Here is a 27555-nt window from a genome sequence, read left to right on the forward strand (position 1 = left end):
TCACAGTACAGAGATAATAAACACAGTGATCTCACAGTACAGGGGTAATAAACACAGTGATGTCACAGTACAGGGGTAATAAACACAGTGATGTCACAGTACAGGGATAATAAACACAGTGATGTCACAGTACAGGGGTAATAAACACAGTGATGTCACAGTACAGAGATAATAAACACAGTGATGTCACAGTACAGGGGTAATAAACACAGTGATGTCACAGTACAGGGGTAATAAGCACAGTGATGTCACAGTACAGGATAATAAACACAGTGATGTCACAGTACAGAATTAATAAACACAGTGATGTCACAGTACAGGGATAATGTACACTGTGATGTCACAGTACAGAATTAATAAATAAAGTGATGTCACAGTACAGGGGTAATAAACATAGTGATGTCACAGTACAGAGATAATAAACAGTGATGTCACAGTACAGAATTAATAAATAAAGTGATGTCACAGTACAGGGATAACGCAGAAAAATAACCATATAGACAGGATGCACACAGCAAGCCTCATTTTATTAGGAACTGTTGCCGGCATTGTTATCGGGGTACTGCAGAAGTTTTGGCTTCACACTCAGTTCCTGCATCCCCGCCTGCAAGCGACCAAACTTCACTACCATGAAGAAATAAAAAAAATAACACTATATATATACAATGCGCATGCTCAAGCCTTCGCGCCGCTGCTTTCTGGTCTGAGGGAGCATCCGTACCCACATTAGTTGTCATGGCAGCGAAACGCCTCCACCTGGTAACGGCCTAGTCGCTGCAGTCATCTTATCGTGGAGCGGGACACGGCACCATGTCTTACCGGGATCTAAGGAGTAAGAGCTGCGTCTTATCCTCTTTTCTTCCTAGCCTCTCTCTATAGCTATAATTCACCCCATCCTGGGCGCCTCAGATATAGCGCTGAGGGTGGATGACGTTACAGGAGAGCGCTCTGATGATGTTTCTTGTTTGAGAGGCCACCAATCAGATCCCTGCTCTCTGCTTTGCTCGATGAAAGCCGCAATCTGATTGGTTGATAGGGGCCCGAACTATTTGCCTGATATGACTCCTATGTTGTGACTGGTAGTTTTTTTTTTATGCTGTGAAACTCCGACCCCCAGCATGCACACCTTCTAGTGTTTATGCTGGGAGTTGTAGTTTATCAACAGCTAGGGTGCCTTAAGTTGCTTCCCCTATATAAAACATATCCTCCAATATATCAGTCTCACTCTTGGCAGCCATGCATTACCAGGAGCGCCTTATGCAGCACAGGTTTCGTCACATTAGCGTCGTCCTTGTCCTCCATGTTCCTGATAGTAAGCCACAGAACCTACCAACAGTGCCCTTTAATTGTCCTAAAATAGTCCCTGGTGCCGCCTGTGCCCCCCAAAAATGGCTTCCTTAGATGACCTGTTAAATTGCCCACCTCAGACTTTTGTAAAATGCCCCATAAGTGGCTGTCTCCAGTGTCCTTGTAACATTCCCTATATGTGCCTCCATCCGGTGCCACAGTCGGTGGACGGCCCAGATGTTCTCCTAAAAAAAGTGCCCGGCTTAAAGGGTTTGTCTCACTTCAGCAAATGACACTTATCATGTAGAGAAAGTTAATACAAGGCACTTACTAATGTATTGTGATTCTCCATATTGCCTCCTTTGCTGGCTGGATTCATTTTTCCATCGCATTACACACTGCTCGTTTCCAGGGGTCACGACCACCCTGCAATCCAGCAGCGGTGGTCGTGCTTGCACATTATAGGAAAAAGCACCGACCTATGTGCACTCCCACGGTCCCAACCACCAGAGAGACGGTTTTCCTATAGTGTGCAAGCCCAACCACCACTGCGGGATTGCAGGGTGGTTGTGACCCCTGGAAACGAGCAGTGTATAATGTGATGGAAAAATGAATCCAGCCAGCAAAGGAGGCAATATGGACAATCACAATACATTAGTAAGTGCCTTGTATTATTATTGTCTACACAATAAATGCCATCTGCTGAAGTGAGACAACCCCTTTAAGTTCCCCTCAAAAATGGGCGCATCCTTGGAAAAAAAACTCGCCTCTGGCCTCTATATGTAATATATATTTTCATGGGGCTACATTCACCTGAAGGGTGTCCCCAGGTAGGTAGGTGTCGGCATACCCACTGCAAAGGTACAGTATGCATTATGGACCCTATGGGCGACGTATGCCTGTCTTCCTGATATACTACAATGAGAGTTTAGGACGCAGGAGAAGCGTACTTACCTGCTCTCCAGCGCTCGCTTCCAGCTCCATCACTGTCATCACTGCACTTCGGGCATGGAGGGGAATCACATGTGCCGCTTGGGGACCCCGTCCGTGCAGAAAGTTTACTTGCAGGGATTGGAGTGCAGTGAGGACAGCGCCCCGGGACCAGTGGAGCTGGTTCATTGGCAAGGGGCTGGTATTTAAAAATTGTGGACATCCCCTTTTAAGAGCTAGATCAATAAAGAAAAAGTTACCCACTTCTTCCAAGCAGCATGTTCCAGGGCTGAGGGGCCTATACCTGCTGCTAGTCCCCTGTGGTCCGGAACTGTGACGTCCAGTCAGTTGTCATGTGGACCACCGCGGTCATTCACTGGCCTCGGCGGTGTACATGATGGGGGAAAAAAGGTCTGAAAAAAATGTTGAGTGACTAGAAAATGCCACATTAGATATGTGCACAGCGGTTTTTTACAAGCCAAAAAAAAGGCAATAGAAAACACAGTGTGGTATAATGAATGATCATAATAGCATCAGAAGCATATCCTTATAATCTCCTTGATGGCTGTAGTGTATGATGTGGCTGCAGGCCCCCATGACTTCGCCCCTCAATAATTTCCTCCACAGCTGTAGTAGATGATGGCTGCAGGGCCCCATGACATTGCCCTTCAATAATCTCCTCCTCAGCTGTAGTATATGACATGGCTGCAGGCCTTCTTGACATTGCCCTTCAATAATCTCCTCCTCAGCTGTAGTATATGATATGGCTGCAGGCCCCCATGACATTTCCCTTCAATCAACTCCACATCTGTAGTATATGATATGGCTGCGCGCCCCCATGACATCGCCCTTCAATAATCTCTTCTATCATCTCCACAGCTATAGTGTATGATATGGCTGCAGGCCCCCATGACATCGCCCTTTAATTATCTCCACAGCTATAGTGTATGATATGGCTGCAGGCCTCCATGACACCGCCCTTCTATCATCTCCACAGCTGTAGTGTATGATATAGCTGCAGGCCTCCATGACACCGCCCTTCTATCATCTCCACAGCTGTAGTGTATGATATAGCTGCAGGCATCCATGACATCGCACTTCAGTCATTTCCTCTACAGCTGTATTGTATGACATTGCTACAGGCTCCCATGATATCGCCCTTCAATAATCTCCTCCACAGCTGTAGTTTATGACATAGCTGTGGGCCCTCATGACATCGCCCTTCAATAATCTCCTTCACGGGTGTAGTGTATGACATGGCTGCAGACCCCTATGATGGCACCCTTCAATAATCGCTTCCACAGCTGTAGTTTATGACATGACTGCGGGCCCCCATGACAGCACCCTTCAGTAATTCCTCCCCAGCTGAAGTGTATGACATTGCTACAGGATCCCATGTTATCGCCCTTCAATAATCTCCTCCACAGCTGTGGTTTATGACATGGCTGTGGACCCTCATGACAGCACCCTTTAATAATCTCCATAGCTGTAGTGTGTGACATGGCTGCAGGATGCCAAGGAAGCACCCTTCAGTAATTCCTCCACAGCTGTAGTGTATGAGATGGCCGCGGGCCCCCATGACAGCACCCTTTGGGATTATGATTTTTATAGTGGAGGGGAGGGGGGTTAACGCCTTGCACGTTATTATTGGAGTCCTTGAACGGAGGAAGTTAGGTGTATATATAATTCTTCAGGGTGATAATTATGGCTGATTTACCGCACATCGGAGGCTCGCCGGTGCAGTGGAGGAAAAGCACTTTACGTATTTTCCACATGGAGAGAAGGTTCTGCGGTTTACATTAATGAACTCCTCCCTCTCATATTATGGCGCTCGCCATCCGAGAAGGAGTGAGAGCCGGGCAGTGATGATGGAATCAGACTCTGCTGCTGTAAGCGGCAGCCTGTATTCTGCTGATGGGTTTTCAGGGCCAGGGGGATAAATGATTACCCTCCAATGCCCTGCTCTAGTTTGAGATCACTCCACTCATGACTCCACCTGTTCTGATAAGAGGGGCCTCAAGGGGTTCTGCATTCTGTATTGTTCTCCAGTGCGTTGTAAATAAAGTTTATTGAAACATGTACAAGCGTGCATGTAATCTATGCGTTGTCTCCTCTTTCCTCAGATTTCACAGAAATGATGCGGGCGCTTGGCTACCCTCGCCTCATCTCCATGGAGAATTTTCGCAGCCCCAACTTTCCTCTGGTCTCCGAAGTTCTTATTTGGTTGGTGAAAAGGTACAGAATCAATTTTTTTTTTTTAACATAGCAGCCAATCACAGTTCAGCCTTGAAGGGGTATTCCAGGATTTTTATATTGATAGGCCATTGGTATCAGATTGGTGGGGGTCTGACACCCTGCAACTCCTCCCAATCAGCCGCAGTCTTGCTGGAACTACACCGCCCTGTCCATTGTGTAGTGGATGGGTCTGGTTACTATTCACTTCAGTGGGAGCAGCGCTGCAGTAACCAGCTCCCCCCACTATACAGTGGATGGCGCTGTAGTTTGCCTTTGACTTCCAGAGCCACTGAAGAGCATCTGATTGTTGGGGGGTTCAGGTTGTCACACCCCGACGATCAGATATTTAAAAACTATGTACACCCCTATATTTTTTATTATCACATTTTACTCATTTTGAGCTAAAAATCATTATTTCATGGGTACCTCTGCCATCCCTGAATCCCACCACCATCCCTGGGTACCACTGCCATCCCTGCATCCCACCACCATCCCTGGGTACCACTGCCATCCCTGCATCCCACCACCATCCCTAGATACCACTGCCATCCCTGCATCCCACCACCATCCCTAGGTACCACCGCCATCCCATGGTATCACCACCATCCCTGCATCCCACCACCATCCCTAGGTACCACCGCCATCCCATGGTATCACCACCATCCCTGCATCCCACCACCTTCCTTGTCCTCCCTCCCTGCCTCCCAGACCCTAAACATGTGCCACCTATACCCTGAACATGTTTTTGTTATGTTATTCTTCATATTCACATTCACATATGCACATTTGCGCCGCACTTAGATATGCCGCACGGAGATCTCGCACATGCGCAGGAGCGAGATGCGAGCGGCCGCGAGGATCCCGTGTATCCACGCTCGCCGCATGAAATCTCGCACATGCGTAGGAGCGAGATGCGAGCGGCCGGGAGGATGGCGGTACAAGGAGCATACAAGGTACAGAGCAGGGGGGAGGCATACAAGGTACAGAGCAGGGGGGAGGCATACAAGGTACAGAGCAGGGGGCGGTATACAAGGTACGGGGGGGCATATGCCGTGGGTTACATCGCAGCTCTCAGCTGCTGGGGATACAAGGCAATAGCCCGGGCTCTCTCTGTTGATAATTCGGGCGTCCCGGCACTGCAGCGCCCGCCATACCCGGCGTATAAGACGACCCCCGACTTTTGAGAAGATTTTCATGTGTTAAAAAGTAGTCTTATACGCAGGAATATACAGTAGGTGTTCTGGATTAGGTCTTGGACGTGTCCTGCGGGAAGGGATTAAATGCCCCAAATTGACCAACACAAATGTTGGTAACTTTTTTTTTTTTTCCTGGTTTTCCTTTAGTTATTTCACAATTTAGCCTTGAGACGTGGGACTTGAGACAAGCTGGTTGCTATGGATGTACGTATGGATTTTGCAGTCTGCAAATCACAGATCCACAAAATACGGATACCGGCAGTATTGCGTCCGCATTTTGTGCGGCCCTGTTAACTTTAATGCTTTGCATTGTACAGCCGAGAGTAGGACAATTGAAGACATCCGTCTGCTTTCTGCATCCATATGTCGTGTGCACGGTTGTTAGGCAGTGCGTCCCTAGCAACCAGACTGTCAGACGTGTGCAGTTGGATGGGCGCTGAGTCGCCGTTAAAGAAGGGGGAGCAGTCACGTCAGGACGATCTCCAGCTAAGGCGTTAATGAGGTTTCCTATAAATGGATCTGTAATTATTCACTTTTAGGCTTCTTGTTAGAAACTGAAAAGGCGTCAATCACTTCCCTCTTCTTACTTCTGATTTATGTCGCCGGAGTTATTGAAACTGTCATTGGGTTAAATGTTCTGCTTTTCAGATGCGATAAGAATCTGCTTATTCATAAATGCAGTTTCATAGCCTCTTTCCACTTGTCGTGGCGGAAATGGCCACCAGTTAGTATATCGTGCTCCTACAGCACAATGCTGAGATTCCGGAGCTGCACTCTCTATACTGCAGCCTTTGGAAATAAAATCTCCCAGGCTGCACAGCTTATTTGCATTTGGGAATATATCCTATTGGGATCAGTACAGCATAAGTAATTTATGTACACAGTGACTGCACCAGCAGAATAGTGAGTGCAGCTCTGGAGTATAATACAGGATGTAACCCAGGATCAGTACAGGATAAGTAATGTATGTACACAGTGACTGCACCAGCAGAATAGTGAGTACAGCTCTGGAGTATAATACAGGATGTAACTCAGGATCAGTACAGGATAAGTAATGTATGTACACAGTGACTCCACCAGCAGAATAGTGAGTACAGCTCTGGAGTATAATACAGGATGTAACTCAGGATCAGTACAGGATAAGTAATGTATGTACACAGTGACTGCACCAGCAGAATAGTGAGTGCAGCTCTGGAGTATAATACAGGATGTAACTCAGGATCAGTACAGGATAAGTAATGTATGTACACAGTGACTGCACCAGCAGAATAGTGAGTGCAGCTCTGAAATACGATGCAGAAGGTAGCTCAGGATCAGTACAGGACATAATTGCTGGACTTTGTAATGGTACTCGATATAGTAAGGTCCACCCCACACTTGTGATAAAACAGTGCACGTGACTGCTCTGCAAGGTTGTAACTCTGCATCAGTACAGGATAAGTAATGTATGTACACAGTGACTGCACCAGCAGAATAGTGAGTGCAGCTCTGAAGTATAATACAGGATGTAACTCAGGATCAGTACAGGATAAGTAATGTATGTACACAGTGACTGCACCAGCAGAATAGTGAGTGCAGCTCTGGAGTATAATACAGGATGTAACTCAGGATCAGTACAGGATAAGTAATATGAGGCATTTATAAAGCTACTCAGAGCTAGATGTGGATACTGTATGTAGTTAAACTACGTTGTGTTGCCATTTCTATCACTTTGCTTATATTGTCTCCTATCCAGGTATGAGCCTAACATGACCTTACCTGTGGATGTGGACACGGAGCAGGACAGGGTTTTCTTCATTAAGGCGGTCGCACAGTCCATGGTAAGGTTATTGTCCCTCTCTGGTCTGATTGTAATAGATTTTAATTTGTGCCCCCTGTCTCCTAGATAAGCCTTATTTATATGACTTTTCTACATTGTAAAACTGATGCACGTCAGATAGCACCCTGTGTACGTGTTCCTCCCTCATGTACACATCAGTGACTTTCGTCATGACCCCGAGATGTTGAACCACATTGCTCTACGGTACTTTACAAGCTTTGAACATGTGTGTTCAGGTCACTATAAGTTATCTGTGCTTATATAATGTCATGAATATAGAAGGTAGGTTAGGAAAGAAAAAGAGAGGGTAAATCCTGTACTCCTATGAATGGAGATATAGGATACGCAGGGCGCCAGGGGTTCAGGCCAAGGTAGAGGGAAATGTATGACAGATAGAAAAATATCCTGGGTGCAGATAAAAATGACAGGTAGGAAACTAAGAGAGAGCAGGGCAGAAGTGCTATATAGTGGCAATACAGTGTAGGAAAAGGGAAAAAGATCACCAAGTGGCGCCTAGCTGCTACCAAAATATGTATATAAGAGATATGCACATAGTATAAAATATATATATAAGGGGATATAAAATACGTGAAAGATGCATACAATAAGGTATTTTTTTTATTTATTTTTTTATTTATTAATACGGACTGGGAGTAAGTGAATACCCCTACCCAATAAAAGGAGAACCGTTAATAATCAGTATCCATATGATTAGACCATCTAACATCTGGTAAATAGTATCATATGGGGAAACGCTAAAAAGTATAAAAAGGTGATATACACCACACTCACTTCACCAGGGAGGGGTGTGATGGGATAAAGCACAAGACACCCAAAACAACCACCTCCCTCGCCTGGCTCTCTTGTAGAATTGCTGGAAGATACGGCAGTCCAACACTTTGTACTTCTGGTATATTCCTTTAATAAATCAGTCAGGTAAGCTCAACGCGTTTCGGGGAATAACAGACCCCTTCCTCAGGAGCAGTGAAGGTATTGAACATATACAGAGTATTTTATGAAACACACATCTAAATATAGCATATGGCACTCATTCAAACAAAAGGCGTTTTTGGCGCCAGACAAATCGTCACTGTCGCTTCCGGTCCCGGAAGTGACGTCAGTAACAGAATAAAAGAGATAACAAAACCAACAAATGATTGTATGCACAGAATGTATAATACATAATGGATGGTACAAATGTCGGCCCTGTTAGAAAATATTGGGGGAACAGGAGAATGTTACCAATCGGGCCGCGGGCAGGCGGAGACTGTAGTACCGGTATGTGGAACGCATAAGCCGGAAGTGCGTTCCACCTCAGGCTATGTCCGGGTTTCTGGCATATGAGCCGCAGATATCAGGAGGAGCGGGGTAAGCTGGAAGTTCCTGTCAATGGAGCGCAAATGAAAGAGAGGCTTGGATGCTTCTATACTTCAGAAAGCCGCACCGAGCCGAAGTCTCAATATTGGATGGAAAGAAATGATAATTCAGTGCATAAGAACTAGAAATAACTGTAAAGCTATTTTTTAAACATGTAACTAAAATCAAGTATACACGTCAGTATGAGAGTAATAAGACTAATGGGTTAATAAACATTGTGGAAAAAATAATAATAAATAAAAAAATCATACAAGTGCACTTTAGATAAAAAATGGATACCAAAGCACTCTAATATATATTTAAGGAGAATATATATATATATATATATATATATATATATATAATATACGTATATAAAGAATATAAAAAATATATATTCAGTAGTATAAAAATATTGATAGTAATAGGAATAAATATAACAAAAAAAAATAAAAAATGTTCTTACACATACACACTCACCTAAAGAATTATTAGGAACACCTGTTCCATTTCTCATTAATGCAATTATCTAGTCAACCAATCACATGGCAGTTGCTTCAATGCATTTAGGGGGGTGCTCCTGGTCAAGACAATCTCCTGAACTCCAAACTGAATGTCAGAATGGGAAAGAAAGGTGATTTGAGCGTGGCATGGTTGTTGGTGCCAGACGGGCCGGTCTGAGTATTTCACAATCTGCTCAGTTACTGGGATTTTCACGCACAACCATTTCTAGGGTTTACAAAGAATGGTGTGAAAAGGGAAAAACATCCAGTATGCGGCCGTCCTGTGGGCAAAAATGTCTTGTGGATGCTAGAGGTCAGAGGAGAATGGGCCGACTGATTCAAGCTGATAGAAGAGCAACGTTGACTGAAATAACCACTCGTTACAACCGAGGTATGCAGCAAAGCATTTGTGAAGCCACAACACGCACAACCTTGAGGCGGATGGGCTACAACAGCAGAAGACCCCACCGGGTACCACTCATCTCCACTACAAATAGGAAAAAGAGGCTACAATTTGCACGAGCTCACCAAAATTGGACTGTTGAAGACTGGAAAAATGTTGCCTGGTCTGATGAGTCTCGATTTCTGTTGAGACATTCAAATGGTAGAGTCCGAATTTGGCGTAAACAGAATGAGAACATGTATCCATCCTCTGATGGCTACTTCCAGCAGGATAATGCACCATGTCACAAAGCTCGAATCATTTCACATTGGTTTCTTGAACATGACAATGAGTTCACTGGACTAAAATGGCCCCCACAGTCACCAGATCTCAACCCAATAGAGCATCTTTGGGATGTGGTGGAACAGGAGCTTCGTGCCCTGGATGTGCATCCCTCAAATCTCCATCAACTGCAAGATGCTATCCTATCAATATGGGCCAACATTCCTAAAGAATGCTATCAGCACCTTGTGGAATCAATGCCACGTAGAATTAAGGCCGTTCTGAAGGCAAAAGGGGGTCCAACACCGTATTAGTATGGGGGCACTAATAATTCTTTAGGTGAGTGTATATATAGATAAATAAAGGGGGGAAAACCCACAAGAGGGGACATCATAGAAAGTAGTAGTTTAATATTTTGTGTACTCTAAACTTTCTGTCAGCGTGTTCATGCGGTAAATCCAGAACATTTTCTGGCCAGATTCTGAAACGAGGATGGGTCCCATTCAAGTGGAGTAACCTTCAGGAAATGTGGGTTACCTTCATGTATTTCAGAAAAATGTCTAGACACACTGTGCGTCAATACTTTCCTTTTTATATTAGACCGGTGTTCGTTCGTGCGTTCTCTGACCGTCGTTCTGCCTACATATTTGAGTTGGCAGGGACTCTCTAATAGGTAAATAACTTCTTTTGTGCTGCAACTCAAATGGTGTTTGAAAATAAAGGGTTCCTGTGTATCAGGGATATTTCTTTCTTTCCTCCCGTGTACAATCATCCTACAACATTTGCACCTAATTCTATTGCATTTGAAGACGCCTAGGAGGTCATCCTTAGCTACCGTGAGTCCCGCCAGGTCTCTATAGATGTTTGTTTGAGCGTTGTTTTCCTTTCAATTTAGGGCAAGAAGGCGGTAATATATTTTTTAAGGTAGGGGCTCGTCTGAATGTTAGAGAAGGAGTAGAAGGAAGGATTTTCCCTAATATAGGGTCTTTCTGTAGGATAGGCCAATGTTTGGCTAATATCTCCCTAATCTTTTTATGTTCTATATTATATCTGGTAACCAGATTAGATTGAGTATCCATTCTTTTGATAGTACGCTTTCTATTATCACCATTCTTGGGTTTGAGAGACTCTTCTTGGTCTAGCTGCAATATCCTTTTCTCAGATCCTACTATAAGGGATTTAGGATAGCCTTTCTCTTTAAAACGATTTTTTAGGATTGTTAGTTCGTTGTGTCTTAAGAGTCTGATCCTCTGAACAATTCCTTCTCAAGCGTTTCATCTGGCTGAAAGGAATGTTCTTCTTCCATTTCAGGTAATGACAGCTAGTAAAATAAAATAAAAAACTATTGGCATCCACTTTTTAAAAAAAAGTTTTTGTCATGATTTTGTTTTCAGTGGAATTAAGATTGATGTCTAAAAATATTGCTTCTGTTGGATGATGTTCCAAACTGAAGGTTAAACCCCAGTCGTTAGTATTGAGTACATTAAAGAAGGCTGTAAGTTCGATACCAGTGCCCTCCCAGATAAAAATAATGTCGTCAATATAACGACGATAAAATTTAATCTTAGGGTTATGCAGAAGATTATGTGATTCTTCAAAAAGACCCATGAGGAGATTGGCGTATGAAGGCGCAAATTTAGTCCCCATCGCGGTCCCTTTCTGTTGGATATAAAATTTCTCATTAAAAGTAAAATAGTTGTGGTGAAGTATAAAATCGATCCCTTTACAAATAAATTATTTTTGTGTATTGGGTAATGTCAAGTCTCCTTCCAAAAAATGTTTGATTGCCATTAGGCCTAAGTCATGTTTGATGTTGCTGTAGAGGGAGGTTACGTCAAGGGTGACCCAGATGGAATTCTCTTTCCACTGTATATTCTTTAAGAGGTTAATCAGATGAGAGGAATCTCTCAAAAAAAGACGGTAGTGATTGTACATATTTTTGGAGAAAAGAATCCACATAGGCCGAAAGATTGGTGGTGAGGGAATCTATCCCTGATATAATGGGTCTACCTGTTTTTTTTTTTTTACACTTTTATGTATCTTGGGTAAAAAATAAAAGATTGCAGTAGCCGGATGGAAAGGAATCGGAAATAGTTTTTCCTTTTTATCTATAATCCCTGAGGCATAGCCTTGCTCAATTAATGTTGTGAGGGATTTTTTAAAAATATCTGTCGGGTCCCCATCCAAAGTTCTATAGTACTACAATAGGGCCCGGCATATGGTGGGGCTTTTATAGGATTGGATAACCCCTTTAAGACTAAAGGGGGGGCCTCAGCACTTCAGCTCCTTCGCATTGTCTACCCGCACTGCCACCAGGAGCTTACACAGATATCGTACAGCCCCATAGCAAAACTTAGTATGACCTCCCCCCCGCCCTGTGCGATTTCTGACAAATGAACAGTTTTTTTTCTGGAAGAATTTTTTAATAAAAAGGAAAAAGAATCGCACTCTTTCTCACCTGTTTACACCAGACAGCGGACATAAATAAACTGGTAAATCTCTCCCCCCATACTATTCTAAACCTCCTACTTCACACATTACATGATAAAACTGGCTACCTGCAGCCACCACTAGGGGGAGCTTGGAGTATATATACAGTTACCATTGAACTCCATAGAAACTGTAAAATCTGTTCACACTGAGCGCCCCATAGTGACGACTGCAGAGAGAATGCCTGGAAGCTAGAGAAGGACTTAATGGGTTTCCCTGGGATTTATATATTGATGGCCTATCATGAGAATAGGTCATCAATATGAGATTGGTAGGGTTACGACTACCGGCACCTCTGACGATTAGCAGTTTGAAAAGGTGCTAGCAGTACTGCCACAGCCTTCTTGCAGCTTACTAAGCACAGCGCCGTACATTATATAGTGGCTGTGCTTGGTATTGCAGCTCAGCCCCGCATTGCTGAGATTTTATGTTTTAAGGCTACTTTCACACTAGCGTTTCTATTTTCCGGTATTGAGATGCGTCATAGGGTCTCAATACCGAAAAAAGAAAAACTGCTTCCGTTTTGTCGCCATTCATTGTCAATGGGGACAAAACGTAACTGAACAGAACGGAGTGCTCCAAAATGAATTCCGTTCTCATACCGGAGAGAAAACCGCAGCATGCTGCGCTTTTCTTTCCGTCCTGGGATGAGGATCCGTCCCCCATTCTCTTTCAATGGAGTTCATGACGGATCCGTCTTGGGTATGTTAAAGATAATACAACCGGATCTGTTCATAACCGATGCAGATGGTTGTATTGTCAGTAACGGAAGCGTTTTTGCTGAGCCCTGCCGGATCCAGCAGAAACGCTAGTGTAAAAGTAGCCTAATTTATGCAAATGAACCTCTAGGAGCAATGGGGGCATTGCCATTACACCTGGAGGCTCTGCTCTCTCTGCAACTACCGCCCCCTCTGTACTTTGACTGTCAGGGCCAGGTGTGATGATGTTTTCACATCTGACCCTGTCAATTAAAGTGCAGAGAGCAGGGCAGTTGCAGAGAGTGCACATGTAACAGGTCAGCCCGTGTCATAGGTACAAATCTGCTGACAGATGCCCTTTAACTGCTGAGCGCTCTCATCCTGGTCCCAATAGCAGTTATAAGATCTGTCTCTGTGGTAGTTACGTCATTGACTGCCCCATACCTGAACTGTATAGAGTCAGGGGGGAACTAACTCTCCTTAGGGAGAGAGCACCTTAATCAGTGTGAGGAGACTTATAGGCCATATTTATGTCCTATAAGTCTCCTCACACTGATTAAGGCGCTCTCTCCCTAAGGAGAGTTAGTTCCCTCCTGACCCGGACACAGGCCTCTCACCCAGTTAAGCCAGTACTCTCTGCTCTGCACTGATGAGGCACAATCACCCCGAAACAGCTGTCTGCAGATGAGATGCTGGCTTATTTAATATCCAAGTCACGTCTCAAGGCTTATTTTAAGAGCTGAACACTGACTTATAGGATAGCTGCCTTACATCTGGTGGCATTAGAGGCAGAGCTTGTTAAGAGCTCAATTGTATCCCTTCCCTCCCTGAACTGTATAGAGAACTGCACCAAAACTTCCATTGACCTCAGTCTCTTTACTCTCCAGAACAGTGGGGGTCCCAGAGGTCAACCCCTCGCAGTGCGCCCAGTAAATCAAGGATTGGCTGAGGATTATATGATGATCCCCACTTCAGTACAATTTAACCAGATAAGCTATAGGCTTCTCCTCCTCGCTGTTTTTCCCATTTATTTATTTTTGTTACACTGCCTTAGGGCTCTTTCACACCTGCGTTGTTGTGTTCCGGCATAGAGTTCCGTCGTCGGGGCTCTATGCCGGAAGAATCCTGATCAGTTTTATCCTAATGCATTCTGAATGGAGAGAAATCCGTTCAGGATGCATCAGGATGTCTTCAGTTCCGGAACGGAACGTTTTTTGGCCGGAGAAAATACCGCAGCATGCTGCGCTTTTTGCTCCGGCCAAAAATCCGGAACACTTGCCGCAAGGCCGGATCCGGAATTAATGCCCATTGAAAGGCATTGATCCGGATCCGGCCTTAAGCTAAACGTCGTTTCGGCGCATTGCCGCATCCGACATTTAGCTTTTTCAGAGTGGTTACCATGGCTGCCGGGACGCTAAAGTCCTGGCAGCCATGGTAAAGTGTAGTGGGGAGCGGGGGAGCAGTGTACTTACCGTCCGTGCGGCTCCCCGGGCGCTCCAGAGTGACGTCAGGGCGCCCCAAGCTCATGGATCATGTGATCACATGGATCACGTCATCCATGCGCATGGGGCGCTCTGACGTCATTCTGGAGCGCCCGGGGAGCCGCACGGACTGTAAGTATACCGCTCCCCCGCTCCCCACTACTACTATGGCAACCAGGACTTTAATAGCGTCCTGGGTGCCATAGTAACACTGAACGCATTTGGAAGACGGTTCCGTCTTCAAATGCTTTCAGTACACTTGCGTTTTTCCGGATCCGGAGTGTAATTCCGGCAAGTGGAGTACACGCCGGATCCGGACAACGCAAGTGTGAAAGAGGCCTTATACAGGTTCTTCAAAAAAAATTAGCATATTGTGATAAAGTTCAATATTTTCTGTAATGTACTGATAAACATTAGACTTTGATATATTTTAGATTCATTACACACAACTGAAGTAGTTCAAGCCTTTTCTTGTTTTAATATTGATGATTTTGGCATACAGCTCGTGAAAACCCAAAATTCCTATCTCAAAAAATTAGCATATTTCATCCGACCAATAAAAGAAAAGTGTTTTTAATACAAAAAAAGTCAACCTTCAAATAATTAAGTTCAGTTCTGCACTCAATACTTGGTCCGGAATCCTTTTGCAGAAATGACTGGTTCAATGCGGCGTGGCATGGAGGCAATCAGCCCGTGGCACTGCTGAGGTGTTATGGAGGCCCAGGATGCTCCGATAGCGGCCTTAAGCTCATCCAGAGTGTTGGGTCTTGCATCTCTCAACTTTCTCTTCCCAATATCCCACAGATTCTCTATGGGGTTCAGGTCAGGAGAGTTGGCAGGCCAATTGAGCACAGTAATACCATGGTCAGTAAACCATTTACCAGTGGTTTTGGCACTGTGAGCAGGTGCCAGGTTGTGCTGAAAAATGAAATCTTCATCTCCATAAAGCTTTTCAGCAGATGGAAGCATGAAGTGCTCCAAAATCTCCTGATAGCTAGCTGCATTGACCCTGCCCTTGATAAAACACAGTGGACCAACACCAGCAGCTGACATGGCACCCCAGACCATCACTGACTGTGGGTACTTGACACTGGACTTCAGGCATTTTGGCATTTCCCTCTCCCCAGTCTTCCTCCAGACTCTGGCACCTTGATTTCCGAATGACATGCAAAATTAGCTTTCATCCGAAAAAAGTACTTTGGACCACTGAGCAACAGTCCAGTGCTGCTTCTCTGTAGCCCAGGTCAGGCGCTTCTGCCGCTGTTTCTGGTTCAAAAGTGGCTTGACCTGGGGAATGCGGCACCTGTAGCCCATTTCCTGCACACGCCTGTACACGGTGGCTCTGGATGTTTCTACTCCAGACTCAGTCCACTGCTTCCGCAGGTCCCCCAAGGTCTGGAATCGGTCCTTCTCCACAATCTTCCTCAGGGTCCGGTCACCTCTTCTCGTTGTGCAGCGTTTTCTGCCACACTTTTTCCTTCCCACCGAGGTGCCTTGATACAGCACTCTGGGAACAGCCTATTCGTTCAGAAATTTCTTTCTGTGTCTTACCCTCTTGCTTGAGGGTGTCAATGATGGCCTTCTGGACAGCAGTCAGGTCGGCAGTCTTACCCATGATTGCGGTTTTGAGTAATGAACCAGGCTGGGAGTTTTTAAAAGCCTCAGGAATCTTTTGCAGGTGTTTAGAGTTAATTAGTTGATTCAGATGATTAGGTTAATAGCTCGTTTAGAGAACCTTTTCATGATATGCTAATTTTTTGAGATAGGAATTTTGGGTTTTCATGAGCTGTATGCCAAAATCATCAATATTAAAACAAGAAAAGGCTTGAACTACTTCAGTTGTGTGTAATGAATCTAAAATATATGAAAGTCTAATGTTTATCAGTACATTACAGAAAATAATGAACTTTATCACAATATGCTAATATTTTGAGAAGGACCTGTAGTTCTTCCTCACCTGGATCAGTAGACGGCGCTTCATTATGTTCATATGAGATTGGAGACCGTGGAGGACGTGAGACCTGCTATCACAAGAGACCAAGTCTGCGTCGCTCAGAATAACATCTTGTGAGAGCGGTATAGTCTGTATCTGTAGTTACTTTTATTACACATCGCCCACATGTAGCCCCCCAATATTTTCAGTCTTTTTAAAAGGGTTTTCGGATATTTTTATACTGATGACCTATCCTATCTGGGACCCCCACCGATCAGCTGATTGAGAAGGCAGCAATAGTATAATACAATGACATTATATACAGTGACACTGTAGGAAACGGATGAAGCGGCTGCTGGGCCTTGTCTCCGAGAGCAATCTTGACTAGCCTCAGGAGTGGGGGGGTGGCACGGTAGGATGGTTTTGTGAAGAAGTTTCACAAAAATTTGCTGTGGGGCCCAGTCATTTCTAGTTACGCCACTGCATATCACCCATCAAACGTCACTTCTTCCGTAAGGAAGGTTAGATTGGGGACAGTAGAGCTGTCATCTCTTGGTGACAATACCTGTCAGTCTGCGGCAGGGGGTGGAGGGGGTCTTGGTACAATATTACTGCTTTGGATGCAATTAATTTCAATCATTTCGTGATCACCTCATGTAAGTGAGCCAAAGCAATTGCTTAAAATTAACGATAATTGCTGCCATTGTAAGTACGGTAAAATCCTACAAATCTGTGCAGCCGGACGGGCCGAGCTGTGGTACTGCAGCCTTTTTTTTTTTTATTTATTTTTAATCAGATCATTTTTATTGTAATAAAATACAACAATATAACATGTTATAAATATAAGCGTATCATGTCCCATATTTTGACATACAAATTAATACCACTGATGATTATGATACAGCAGGCAACCATACAATGACAGTGTAACTGCAACATACCCTTCCCACCCATCCTACTCCCACTTCAGCACTAAATGGACTTCACCTGTTTTATTCAGTTCTGGACCTCCAACGACCCCACAATTTTTCAAATTTTTTCAAATTCCTGTCCCTATGGAGCACCTACACAGAGCACCTCCTGTGGGAGGCATCGTTTTATTAGTGGATTGTTCGGTACCTGGTTCGGATGGAAGGTATCGTTCCTATCTCCCTCTGCCCTCCTGCGGTAGATTCCAACGCTGGGCAGAGGTGTAGCACACGAGGGAACTCGTCCCTGTTATCGGGGGCCTGCTTTCCCTACATGACCCGGGGTGTCCCTTCCCTTCTGTGAGGAAGCAGACCGCCATAAGCACGGCACGCCGGCATCGATACATGTTGCAGGTCCGGCGCTCAGGCACTTCCGGGTGGGGGCAGAGCTAGGCAGCAGTGGAGAGCGTGCGCGCGCCTACATATGACGGCAGATGCCGCACGGAGCATGAAAGAGCGGCATGCTCGAACTGCTCCTGGCTCCACTGTTAGTCCTCTTCAGCTCCAGGAGATATATCTGCTCCAGATACCCCAGCAAGCCACATGGAATCGGCGGATCCTCCCTCGGCCACTCCAACAGTGAGTTACCCTGTGGGGAATAAGAAACAAATGTTTCTTTCGATGTGCCTCATGCCTGTCTATTGCATAGTTGCTCCTCTCTTATAGGGAGCAAAGGCTAAGATCAAGGCCAGAAACACAAGATGTGCTACTTGTGCTAAAAGGCTACAGGAAGGCTATACTAAAAAACTCTCAGCCTTGTATTAATGATCTGGTAAAAAAAAGAAGCAGCCGTCTATCCTCATGGAGGTTAAGTCCATGATACAGAGTAAAATTAAGTCCTCCTTGGCCTCGCTTAAGTCTGTTTCCTTACCTTCACCAAAAAACAACAGAATATCTATTCCATCCTCCTCTGATGTTGAGGACATGGACTTGGGTGCATCCGACTCCAGACAAATTGATGATGACGACAACTTGTCTGAGGGCGAAATTGTGGAGGATGCAAGGAAATTTTACTTTTCATCTGAAGACATTGACGACCTATTGGGAGCCGTACGGGCTACTATAGGCATCGAGGATGTCCAAAAACCCAAATCGGTTCAGGATGAAATGTTTGGGGGACTAAGAACAAAGAAATCTAAAGTCTTTCCCGTAAACAAAAACATAAGGGACATGATCCTAGATGAATGGAGTGATCCTGAAAAGAGGCTGGGAGTCTCTAGAGAATTTAAACAAAGATTGTTGTTTGACCAGGCTGAAACAAAAATCTTTAAAGGGGTTATCCCACTTTGCATTTTCATACTTACCTGCTGCCACCGCGCGTTCACTTCCTGGATTCTGGCTGGGGGCGGGCTTCATCTTGATTGAAGTCTTCTCCCGGCCGGGCCGCGCGCTGGACTGAACGCGCACGCTGCCGCGCATGCGCATTGTGACTTATTTCTGGCCAGTATAGTACAGAGCCGGCGTGCGCGTTCACAGCTCTGTACTATTCTGGCCGGGAAGAAGTCACCGTCGCACATGCGCGGCAGCGTGCGCGTTCAGGACAGCGAGTGGCCCGGCCGGGAGAAAAGAAGGAGTCTTCTGGGCAAGCGCGACCATCGGGATTTTGCGGAAGAGCGGTGGTCGTAACCAGGGGAGACAGAGTCACAACAATAAGGTAAGTGGGGATGAATTTTCTCCTAATCGGTGGGAATTTGTTAATAAAGTATATTTACAAAAATGATCACTGTCAAATCATTAACAGATTTAACAGTGATCATTATGATGGGATAACCCCTTTAACGAAACACCAAAAATCGACGTTCAGGTCACAAAGGTGGTAAAAAAGACTTCCCTCCCATTTGAGGACTCTTCACATTTATCTGACCCAATGGAGAGGAAAGCCGATTCTCTGCTACGTAAATGCTGGGAGACTTCCATGTTGGGTATTAAAGAGGACCTTTCACCTATTCTTACCCTATGAACTAAGTATACAGCCATGTGGAGCGGCGCCCGGGGATCTCACTGCACTTACTATTATCCCCGGGCGCCGCTCCGTTCTCCCGTTATGCCCTCCGGTATCTCCGTTCCCTAAGTTATAGTAGGCGGAGATACCAGTCCCTAAGTTATGGTAGGCGGAGTCTGCCCTAGCGCTGGCCAATCGCAGCGCAGAGCTCACAGCCTGTGAGGTTATTTTCTCCCAGGCTGTGAGCTCTGCAATGCGATTGGCCAGCGCTAGGGCAGACTCCGCCTACCATAACTTAGGGAACGGAGATACCGGAGGGCATAGCAGGAGAACGGAGCGGCGCCTGGGGATAATAGTAAGTGCAGTGAGATCCCCGGGCGCCGCTCCACATGGCTGTATACTTAGTTCATAGAGTAAGAATAGGTGAAAGGTCCTCTTTAAGACCAACATAGCAGCGACATCAGTTGCCAGAACTACGTATATCTGGCTTAATGAGGTTGAGAATCACTTAAAAAAACAAGACTCCCAGGGAAGAAATTTTAGGTTCCATCCCCCTTCTTAGATTCGCCACTGCCTTTTTAGCTGACGCCTCAGCGGAATCTGTCCGATTTGCCACGAAGGACGCAGCTCTATCAAACGCTGCGAGAAGGGCGCTATGGGTTAAGTCCTGGGGAGGCAAAACTATGTTCCATTGCCTTCTCTGGAGAGTATGTGTTCGGGCCTGTTCTCGACACAATCTTGGAAAAGGCGGCGGACACAAAAAAGGGGTTCCCAGAAGAGAAAAAGAAAAAACCTTTTAGACTCCCTACTCCTCCCAGTCAAAATCCTATAGAGGTAAAGGGAAGACAGGTCAATGGAGTTATCCGAAAGGAGGCAAAGGCAGGGGTTTCCTCCTCAATCCCCAAACTAAACAGTCCGATAAGCAATGACACCAGCGTCGGGGGAAGATTGAGGAATTTTCTATTACCATGGCAGAAAGTGACCCAAAATCCCTGGGCCCTAAATATAATCCAAAGCGGATATTGCATAGAATTTTCCTCAATACCCCCCAAAAAATTCCAGGTGACATCCCACAGCCCAAGCGTGTTTCAAACAATTTGGCAGGGAGTCCTAGACTTAAAAACTTCAGGCGTCATAACAGAGGTCCCCAATCCAGAAAGGGGGAGGGGGTTTTACTCGAGACTATTCCTGGTCCAAAAACCTGACGAATCCTCCCGTACCATCATAAACCTCAAAGAATTAAACAAGCACATAACTTACTGAAAATTTAAGATGGAGTCGATTGCGTCCATAATTCCCCTAATCAAAAAAGGGGCATACAATGACATCCATCGACCTCAAGGACGCATACTATCATGTCCCCATACATCAAAAATCGCAAACCTACCTCAGGTTCGCACTAAAAGATCAGAAAGGCATAATAAATAATTTCCAATTCACAGCGTTGCCCTTCGGCATTTCATCTGCCCCAAGGGTTTTTCCGAAAATTATAATAGAAATGATGGCATATTTCAGACTAGAGGGTCTAAAAATTTTCCCTTATTTAGACAACTTCCTCATTGTAGGAGAGTCTTCGCTGACAACATCCGACTATGTCATACAGGAGATGTCAAAACTGGGCTGGTTAATAAACACAAAAAAGTCTTGTTTAATACCAGACACAAAAATAAAATTTCTGGGAGTATTGCTAGACTCAAGTTCCCAGTCGTCATCCCTCCCACTAGAAAAGCTAGAAGCTTTCAGGGAAAGGATACAAAAATTCCAGGCTCAGAAAAAGTGCTCGATAAGAGAAGCCATGAGCATATACTGGGGTTAATGACATCGTGCATTACCACCGTAGCTTGGGCCCAAGCAAACTCCAGAACGACACAAACCTGGATACTTTGGAATTGGGACGGAGAGCAATCCTCCTTGGACAGAAAACTATCAATTCCTCACCATGTAAAACTTGACCTAAATTGGTGGAAGGAAAGAAAAAACCTATTAAATTGCGTAACCTGGGAGACAGTCCCAGAGGTCCAAACCATAATGGACGCAAGCGGTCAGGGATGGGGTGCGAAAGTGGACTCCTCAAACTGGCAAGGCAAATGGTCAGACAAAGTAAAATTCAGATCGTCAAATTACAAAGAGCTGCGAGCTGTGTGGGAAACCATAAAAGTATCTCACGACCTACTACTCAAAAAACACCTGAAAGTATTTTCAGACAATACAACAACGGTAGCCTACTTAAAACACCAGGGGGGCACGAAATCTCCAGGTCTAAGGAAGCTAGCAGAACAAATCTTTCGATGGGCAGAAGAAAATGTTCTTTCCATTAAAGCCGTCCATTTGAAAGGCTCCGAAAATATAGAAGCCGACTACCTCAGCAGGAAGACTCTAGACCCCGGAGAGTGGTCTTTGTGCCAGGAAGCCTTTCTGAAAATCTGCAGGAAATGGGGAACCCCCCAAATAGATCTGTTTGCGTCAAAACAAAACGCAAAAGTAGATCGGTTCTGCTCCCTAAATCCCAGAGACCATCCTTGGGCAATCAACGCTTTCTCCCTCAAGTGGACGTGGGATCTAGCATATGCTTTTCCTCCCTGGGCTCTAATTCCCAGAGTCTTGCAAAAAATATTGAGGGATCCCGTAACAGTGATACTGGTAGTCCCATACTGGCCCAAGAGAAGCTGGTTCTCCATCCTAAAGGAGCTGGCCATGGAGGATCCATGGGAAATTCCATCCCAAGCGAACCTTTTATCACAAGGTCCAATCATACATCAGAACCCCAGCCTGTTCAGACTATCGGCATGGATCCTGAAGGCAAAATGTTAAAAAGCAAGGGCCTTTCAGGAAAGGTTATCAACACTCTGAAATCTAGCCGTAAAAAAGTCACCACGGCTATTTATCTTAAAATATGGAAAAAAATACTGCTCCTGGCTAGGGGATGCCTCTCCCAATAAATCTCCCCCTTGCTTTCAGATATTTTATGATTTTCTCCAAAGGGGCCTGGACATGGTACTTAAACAGAGTACGTTAAAAGTACAAATATCCGCATTGGGAGCTTTCTATGACTCTGACCTATCCAGCCACCGATGGATTAGGAGGTTCATACGAGCGGCGTCCAGAATAAGACCGTCCCTTACCCCGAGGGTCCCACAATGGGACTTAAATGTAGTATTGAGAGGACTGATGAAGCCCCCATTCACGCCTTTGTCAGACATTTCTATCAAACACCTGTCGTACAAAACTGCATTTCTAATCGCCATTACATCGGCCAGACGCTTAGGGAAAATCCAGGCCCTCTCCTGCTGAGAACCCTACCTTTCAGTGTTTCCAGATAGAATAGTACTAAAATTAGATCCGGGTTTCCTCCCCAAGGTGGTGTCAAACTTCCACAGAGATCAGGAAATCATTCTGCCATCCTTCCCTACAGACGCTCTTAGCCCAGACGAGACACGATTCCATCTCCTGGACGTAAGAGAGGCCATTATCCTGTATCTGACAGCCACCAAAGATTTTAGGAAAGATGATAACCTCCTAGTTCAGTTTGCAGGGCAAAAAGTTTCCAAGGCCTCTATCGGGCGCTGGATTAAATCTAATATCTCGTGCTCTTACTCCATGGAAGGTCTGTCTAGCCCGACCAACATTAGAGCCCATTCCACCAGGGCAATGGCATCCTCTTGGGCAGAGAAGACTGGCGTTTCCCTAGATACCATCTGCAAAGCTGGTACCTGGTCAACTATAAATACGTTCATAAAACACTATCGTATTAATGCTTCGGCTGGTGCAGACTTGACCTTTGGTCAAAAAATTCTGCCAGCTGCTATTTCCCCCCCTACCAAGTAATCTGGTAGTTCTCTATGGTAGCTGTCATGGTGGATGATAAGGAAAACCGTAATTAGACTTACCGGTAATTTTGTTTCCTTGAATCCACCATGACGGCTCGATATATTCCCACCAGAATAAATTTAACGTTTAGAGTATGATGGAATACTCAAAATTTTGCTTGCTCAAAAAAATAATAATTATATATATATATATATACACACTCACCTAAAGAATTATTAGGAACACCATACTAATACGGTGTTGGACCCCCTTTTGCCTTCAGAACTGCCTTAATTCTACGTGGCATTGATTCCACAAGGGGCTGATAGCATTCTTTAGAAATGTTGGCCCATATTGATAGGATAGCATCTTACAGTTGATGGAGATTTGAGGGATGCACATCCAGGGCACGAAGCTCCCGTTCCACTACATCCCAAAGATGCTCTATTGGGTTGAGATCTGGTGACTGTGGGGGCCATTTTTGTACAGTGAACTCATTGTCATGTTCAAGAAACCAATTTGAAATGATTCGAGCTTTGTGACATGGTGCATTATCCTGCTGGAAGTAGCCATCAGAGGATGGATACATGTTCTCATTCTGTTTACGCCAAATTCGGACTCTACCATGTGAATGTCTCAACAGAAATCGAGACTCATCAGACCAGGCAACATTTTTCCAGTCTTCAACAGTCCAATTTTGGTGAGCTCGTGCAAATTGTAGCCTCTTTTTCCTATTTGTAGTGGAGATGAGTGGTACCCGGTGGGGTCTTCTGCTGTTGTAGCCCATCCGCCTCAAGGTTGTGCGTGTTGTGGCTTCACTAATGCTTTGCTGCATACCTCGGTTGTAACAAGTGGTTATTTCAGTCAACGTTGCTCTTCTATCAGCTTGAATCAGTCGGCCCATTCTCCTCTGACCTCTAGCATCCACAAGGCATTTTTGCCCACAGGACTGCCGCATACTGGATGTTTTTCCCTTTTCACACCATTCTTTGTAAACCCTAGAAATGGTTGTGTGTGAAAATCCCAGTAACTGAGCAGATTGTGAAATACTCAGACCGGCCCGTCTGGCACCAACAACCATGCCACGCGCAAAATTGCTTAAATCACCTTTCTTTCCCATTCTGACATTCAGTTTGGAGTTCAGGAGATTGTCTTGACCAGGAGCACCCCCCTAAATGCATTGAAGCAACTGCCATGTGATTGGTTGACTAGATAATTGCATTAATGAGAAATAGAACAGGTGTTCCTAATAATTCTTTAGGTGAGTGTATATGTGTGTGTATATCTATCTATCTATCTATACATATAGAGATAAGCTTTTATATTATATACACTTAGGTTGCACCCACTTTGGTAATTTGTAAACACTGAGGGTGAGAGTGGGTGATGGCCTTTTAAACTCTCTATGTTCCTGCTCCTATAGAGGACAAGGGTCAATCTCTCTATGGTAGCCGTCATGGTGGATACAAGGAAACAAAATTACCGGTAAGTCTAATTACGGTTTTCCGGAACACTTGCCGGAATGCCGGACCTGGCATTTTTTCCCATTGAAATGCATTAATGCCGGATCTGGCCCCGAGTGTTCCGGCAAAACGGATCCAGCATAGGGTCAGCACATGCTCAGACCGACAAAAATGTGAAAAATAAATAAATGCCGGATCCGTTTTTCCGAATGACACCAGAGAGACGGATCGGGCATTGTATTGCATTTGTCATACGGATTTCGATCCAGATCCGTCTGACAAATGCCATCAGTTTGCATACGTTTTGACAGATCCAGCGACGGAACTGCCTGCCGGAATCCTCTGCCGCGAATGTAAACGTACCCTTAGAAAGCTAATATACAAGCTTGGTTTAAGTGTGCTGAGGCCAGCCTCTCATCACCTTTGGAAACTCATTGTACTTCCTTCTAGTCCTATTCTACTTGGTCTATTGTAATCCAATCTGTATGCCCTGTATTTTATTTTATCTTATGTTTAAATCATGTGATGTTATTCCTCTGCGTGGGAAACCCCTGTGCATTTATTACTTGATTCACACCTGGAATGTTAATCTGTAATAAAACGAGTTTAAGAAAGCTAATATACATATCACTGCTTTTTTTTACAGACACAATATATGATTATAAAGAATGCAATATGTATTAGCTTTCTAAGTATAGAAAAAAACATTCTTCTCCTTTTATGGTAAGGCTTGCATGTAGAGATCGTTAGTTCAAGTCTTTTATATATGTTTTTTTTTTCTGTTATTTTTTGTCTGCCTCATTTAACACATTATAAAAGCTATAGCCTTACTATATTAAGAATAGTGTTTTTCTGTGCTTAGAAACAAAGCATAAAACATATTACTGGTTTATTCACAGGCACAATATATGATTATAAAGAAACTAGCAGTATGTATTAGCTTTCTAAGCATAAAAACATTATTTTCAATATGATAAGGAGATAGACTTTCATTATGGGTTAAATGGGTTAAAAAATCTGAAAGTCACTCCCAAGAATCAAACATTAGATCTCTACATGCAAGGCTGACAAATTACCTCCAGGCTACAGCCTTATCATAATGAGGACTGTGGGTTTTTCTATACTCAGAAAGCTAACTCATATTACTGGTTTCATTATAATTCTATATTGTGCCTATTATTAAAGAAGTAATATGTATATTAGCTTTCTAAGCATAGAAACCCACTGTCCCCGAAATGGTGAGTCTACAATAAGTAGTGTATATGATATGTACATGCTAGGACGCAGCTCTGCCCGCAGCATGTTGATGTCTAGCCCTGTCAATCAGTTGGAGGCGCGAGTGACAGTGTGTTACAAAAGCAGTGCTCCAAGGATACAGCCCTGCCCTCTGGTGCTCCAACTTGTTCATTTGCATATGAATAAAAACGTAGATATCTCTGCAGCTGTTTAGCATGCAGACAAAAAAAGGTAATTTTTTTAATCAGCATGATGAGCCCTACCAGGCAGTATGCTTGGTTTAATAGGGTTGATCATGCTGACAGAGACTCAATAAGTATATTACAGGTTTTCTCCTACAGATGTGTACTGTGTAATTAAGGTGGGTTTGCAGGGCCCACTGTGTCCCAGAAAACCCCTTTAAGAATGGCAGGCTTAGATAACTTGGGAACTGATGGTGAGGATGATCATTTATCTGTACTGAGAAAGATCCAGCTGTCAAAAACGTGCAGGAAAGACATCCAGATCAAGGATGAAAGATCTAGGAAAGCCTTCAAGTGTAATGAAAACATTAAAAACTAAGGAGATGGTATTTACTGAGGCTCTGTACGGATGAGGGAACTAAAGAGTAAAGAAACGAGGCAGAAAAAATATTGCTTCCTTGTTCTCTGTGGACAGCATGGAGAAAGTCGCTCTTCAACGTGAGGCAGAAATGATCAGGGAAGACCCAGGTCATTGGACAAGTAATTATTTTAAAAGGGTTAAGGTGGGCATGCACTTTAGATGAGTGTCAGCCAAACCTGCCAATTTTCGAAGGACTGGCTAGCCGTTTAATGCGTATGGCGGTGTCTGGACTCTCCCCTGACAGAAGATGTTGGAAGGAAAAAGGGATCAGGCAGTTGGATTTCAACATGCCCAATTCTTTGTACTGACAAAATGAAATAAAATGGCCATCAGATTTGACTGCCCGCAACTTACTCCTCTCTCCATATGGAGTACTGTTTTAACATGAATTTGATGATTTGAGAATAAATAAGCTTAAACAGGCTAAGTGATAAAAATATTTACCAAGTGTGATTAAATATACAGATGAAACTCGAAAAATTTGAATATCGTGCAAAAGTCCATTTATTTCAGTAATGCAAATTAAAAGGAATTGTATTAATGCAGCTTAAAATTCAAATATTGTGAAAAGGTTCAATATTCTCGGCTCAAAGTGTCAGACTCTAGTCAGCTAATTAATCCATACCCCCTGAATAAAGGGGACCTCAAAATTGTGACTTTGGGGTTTCCTAAGCCGTAAGCCATAATCATCCAAATTATAACAAATAAAGGCTTGAATTATCTCGCTTTGCCTGTAATGAGTCTCATGTGTTAGTTTCATCTTTTAAGTTGCATTACTGAAATAAATGAACTTTGCACAATATTCAAATTTTTCGAGTTTCACCTGTATATATAAACAGATAAATCACATACAGAATAGTAAAGGTAAATAATAATCAATCAAGTGGCCTGCAATACAATGCAATAAGGGGAGGGGGTGGGGGGGTGTCTCATGCCGCCATGTT

General features: G+C 44.3%; 1 protein-coding gene across 1 annotated transcript in view; it reads left to right on the plus strand.

Annotated features, from left to right (window-relative positions):
• Positions 1 to 740: 740 nt before the first annotated feature.
• The window catches only part of CLUAP1 (clusterin associated protein 1), a 75871-nt gene continuing 49056 nt past the window's right edge, over positions 741 to 27555 (plus strand). The window contains exons 1-3 of the mRNA XM_040441798.1: positions 741 to 832; positions 4341 to 4452; positions 7384 to 7468. Coding sequence (XP_040297732.1) covers positions 811 to 832; positions 4341 to 4452; positions 7384 to 7468 — 219 coding nt within the window. The 5' untranslated portion in view covers positions 741 to 810. The remainder of the gene's footprint in view (positions 833 to 4340; positions 4453 to 7383; positions 7469 to 27555) is intronic.

The sequence above is a fragment of the Bufo bufo genome, chromosome 7, assembly GCF_905171765.1.
Source record: "Bufo bufo chromosome 7, aBufBuf1.1, whole genome shotgun sequence".
Lineage (NCBI taxonomy): Eukaryota > Metazoa > Chordata > Amphibia > Anura > Bufonidae > Bufo > Bufo bufo.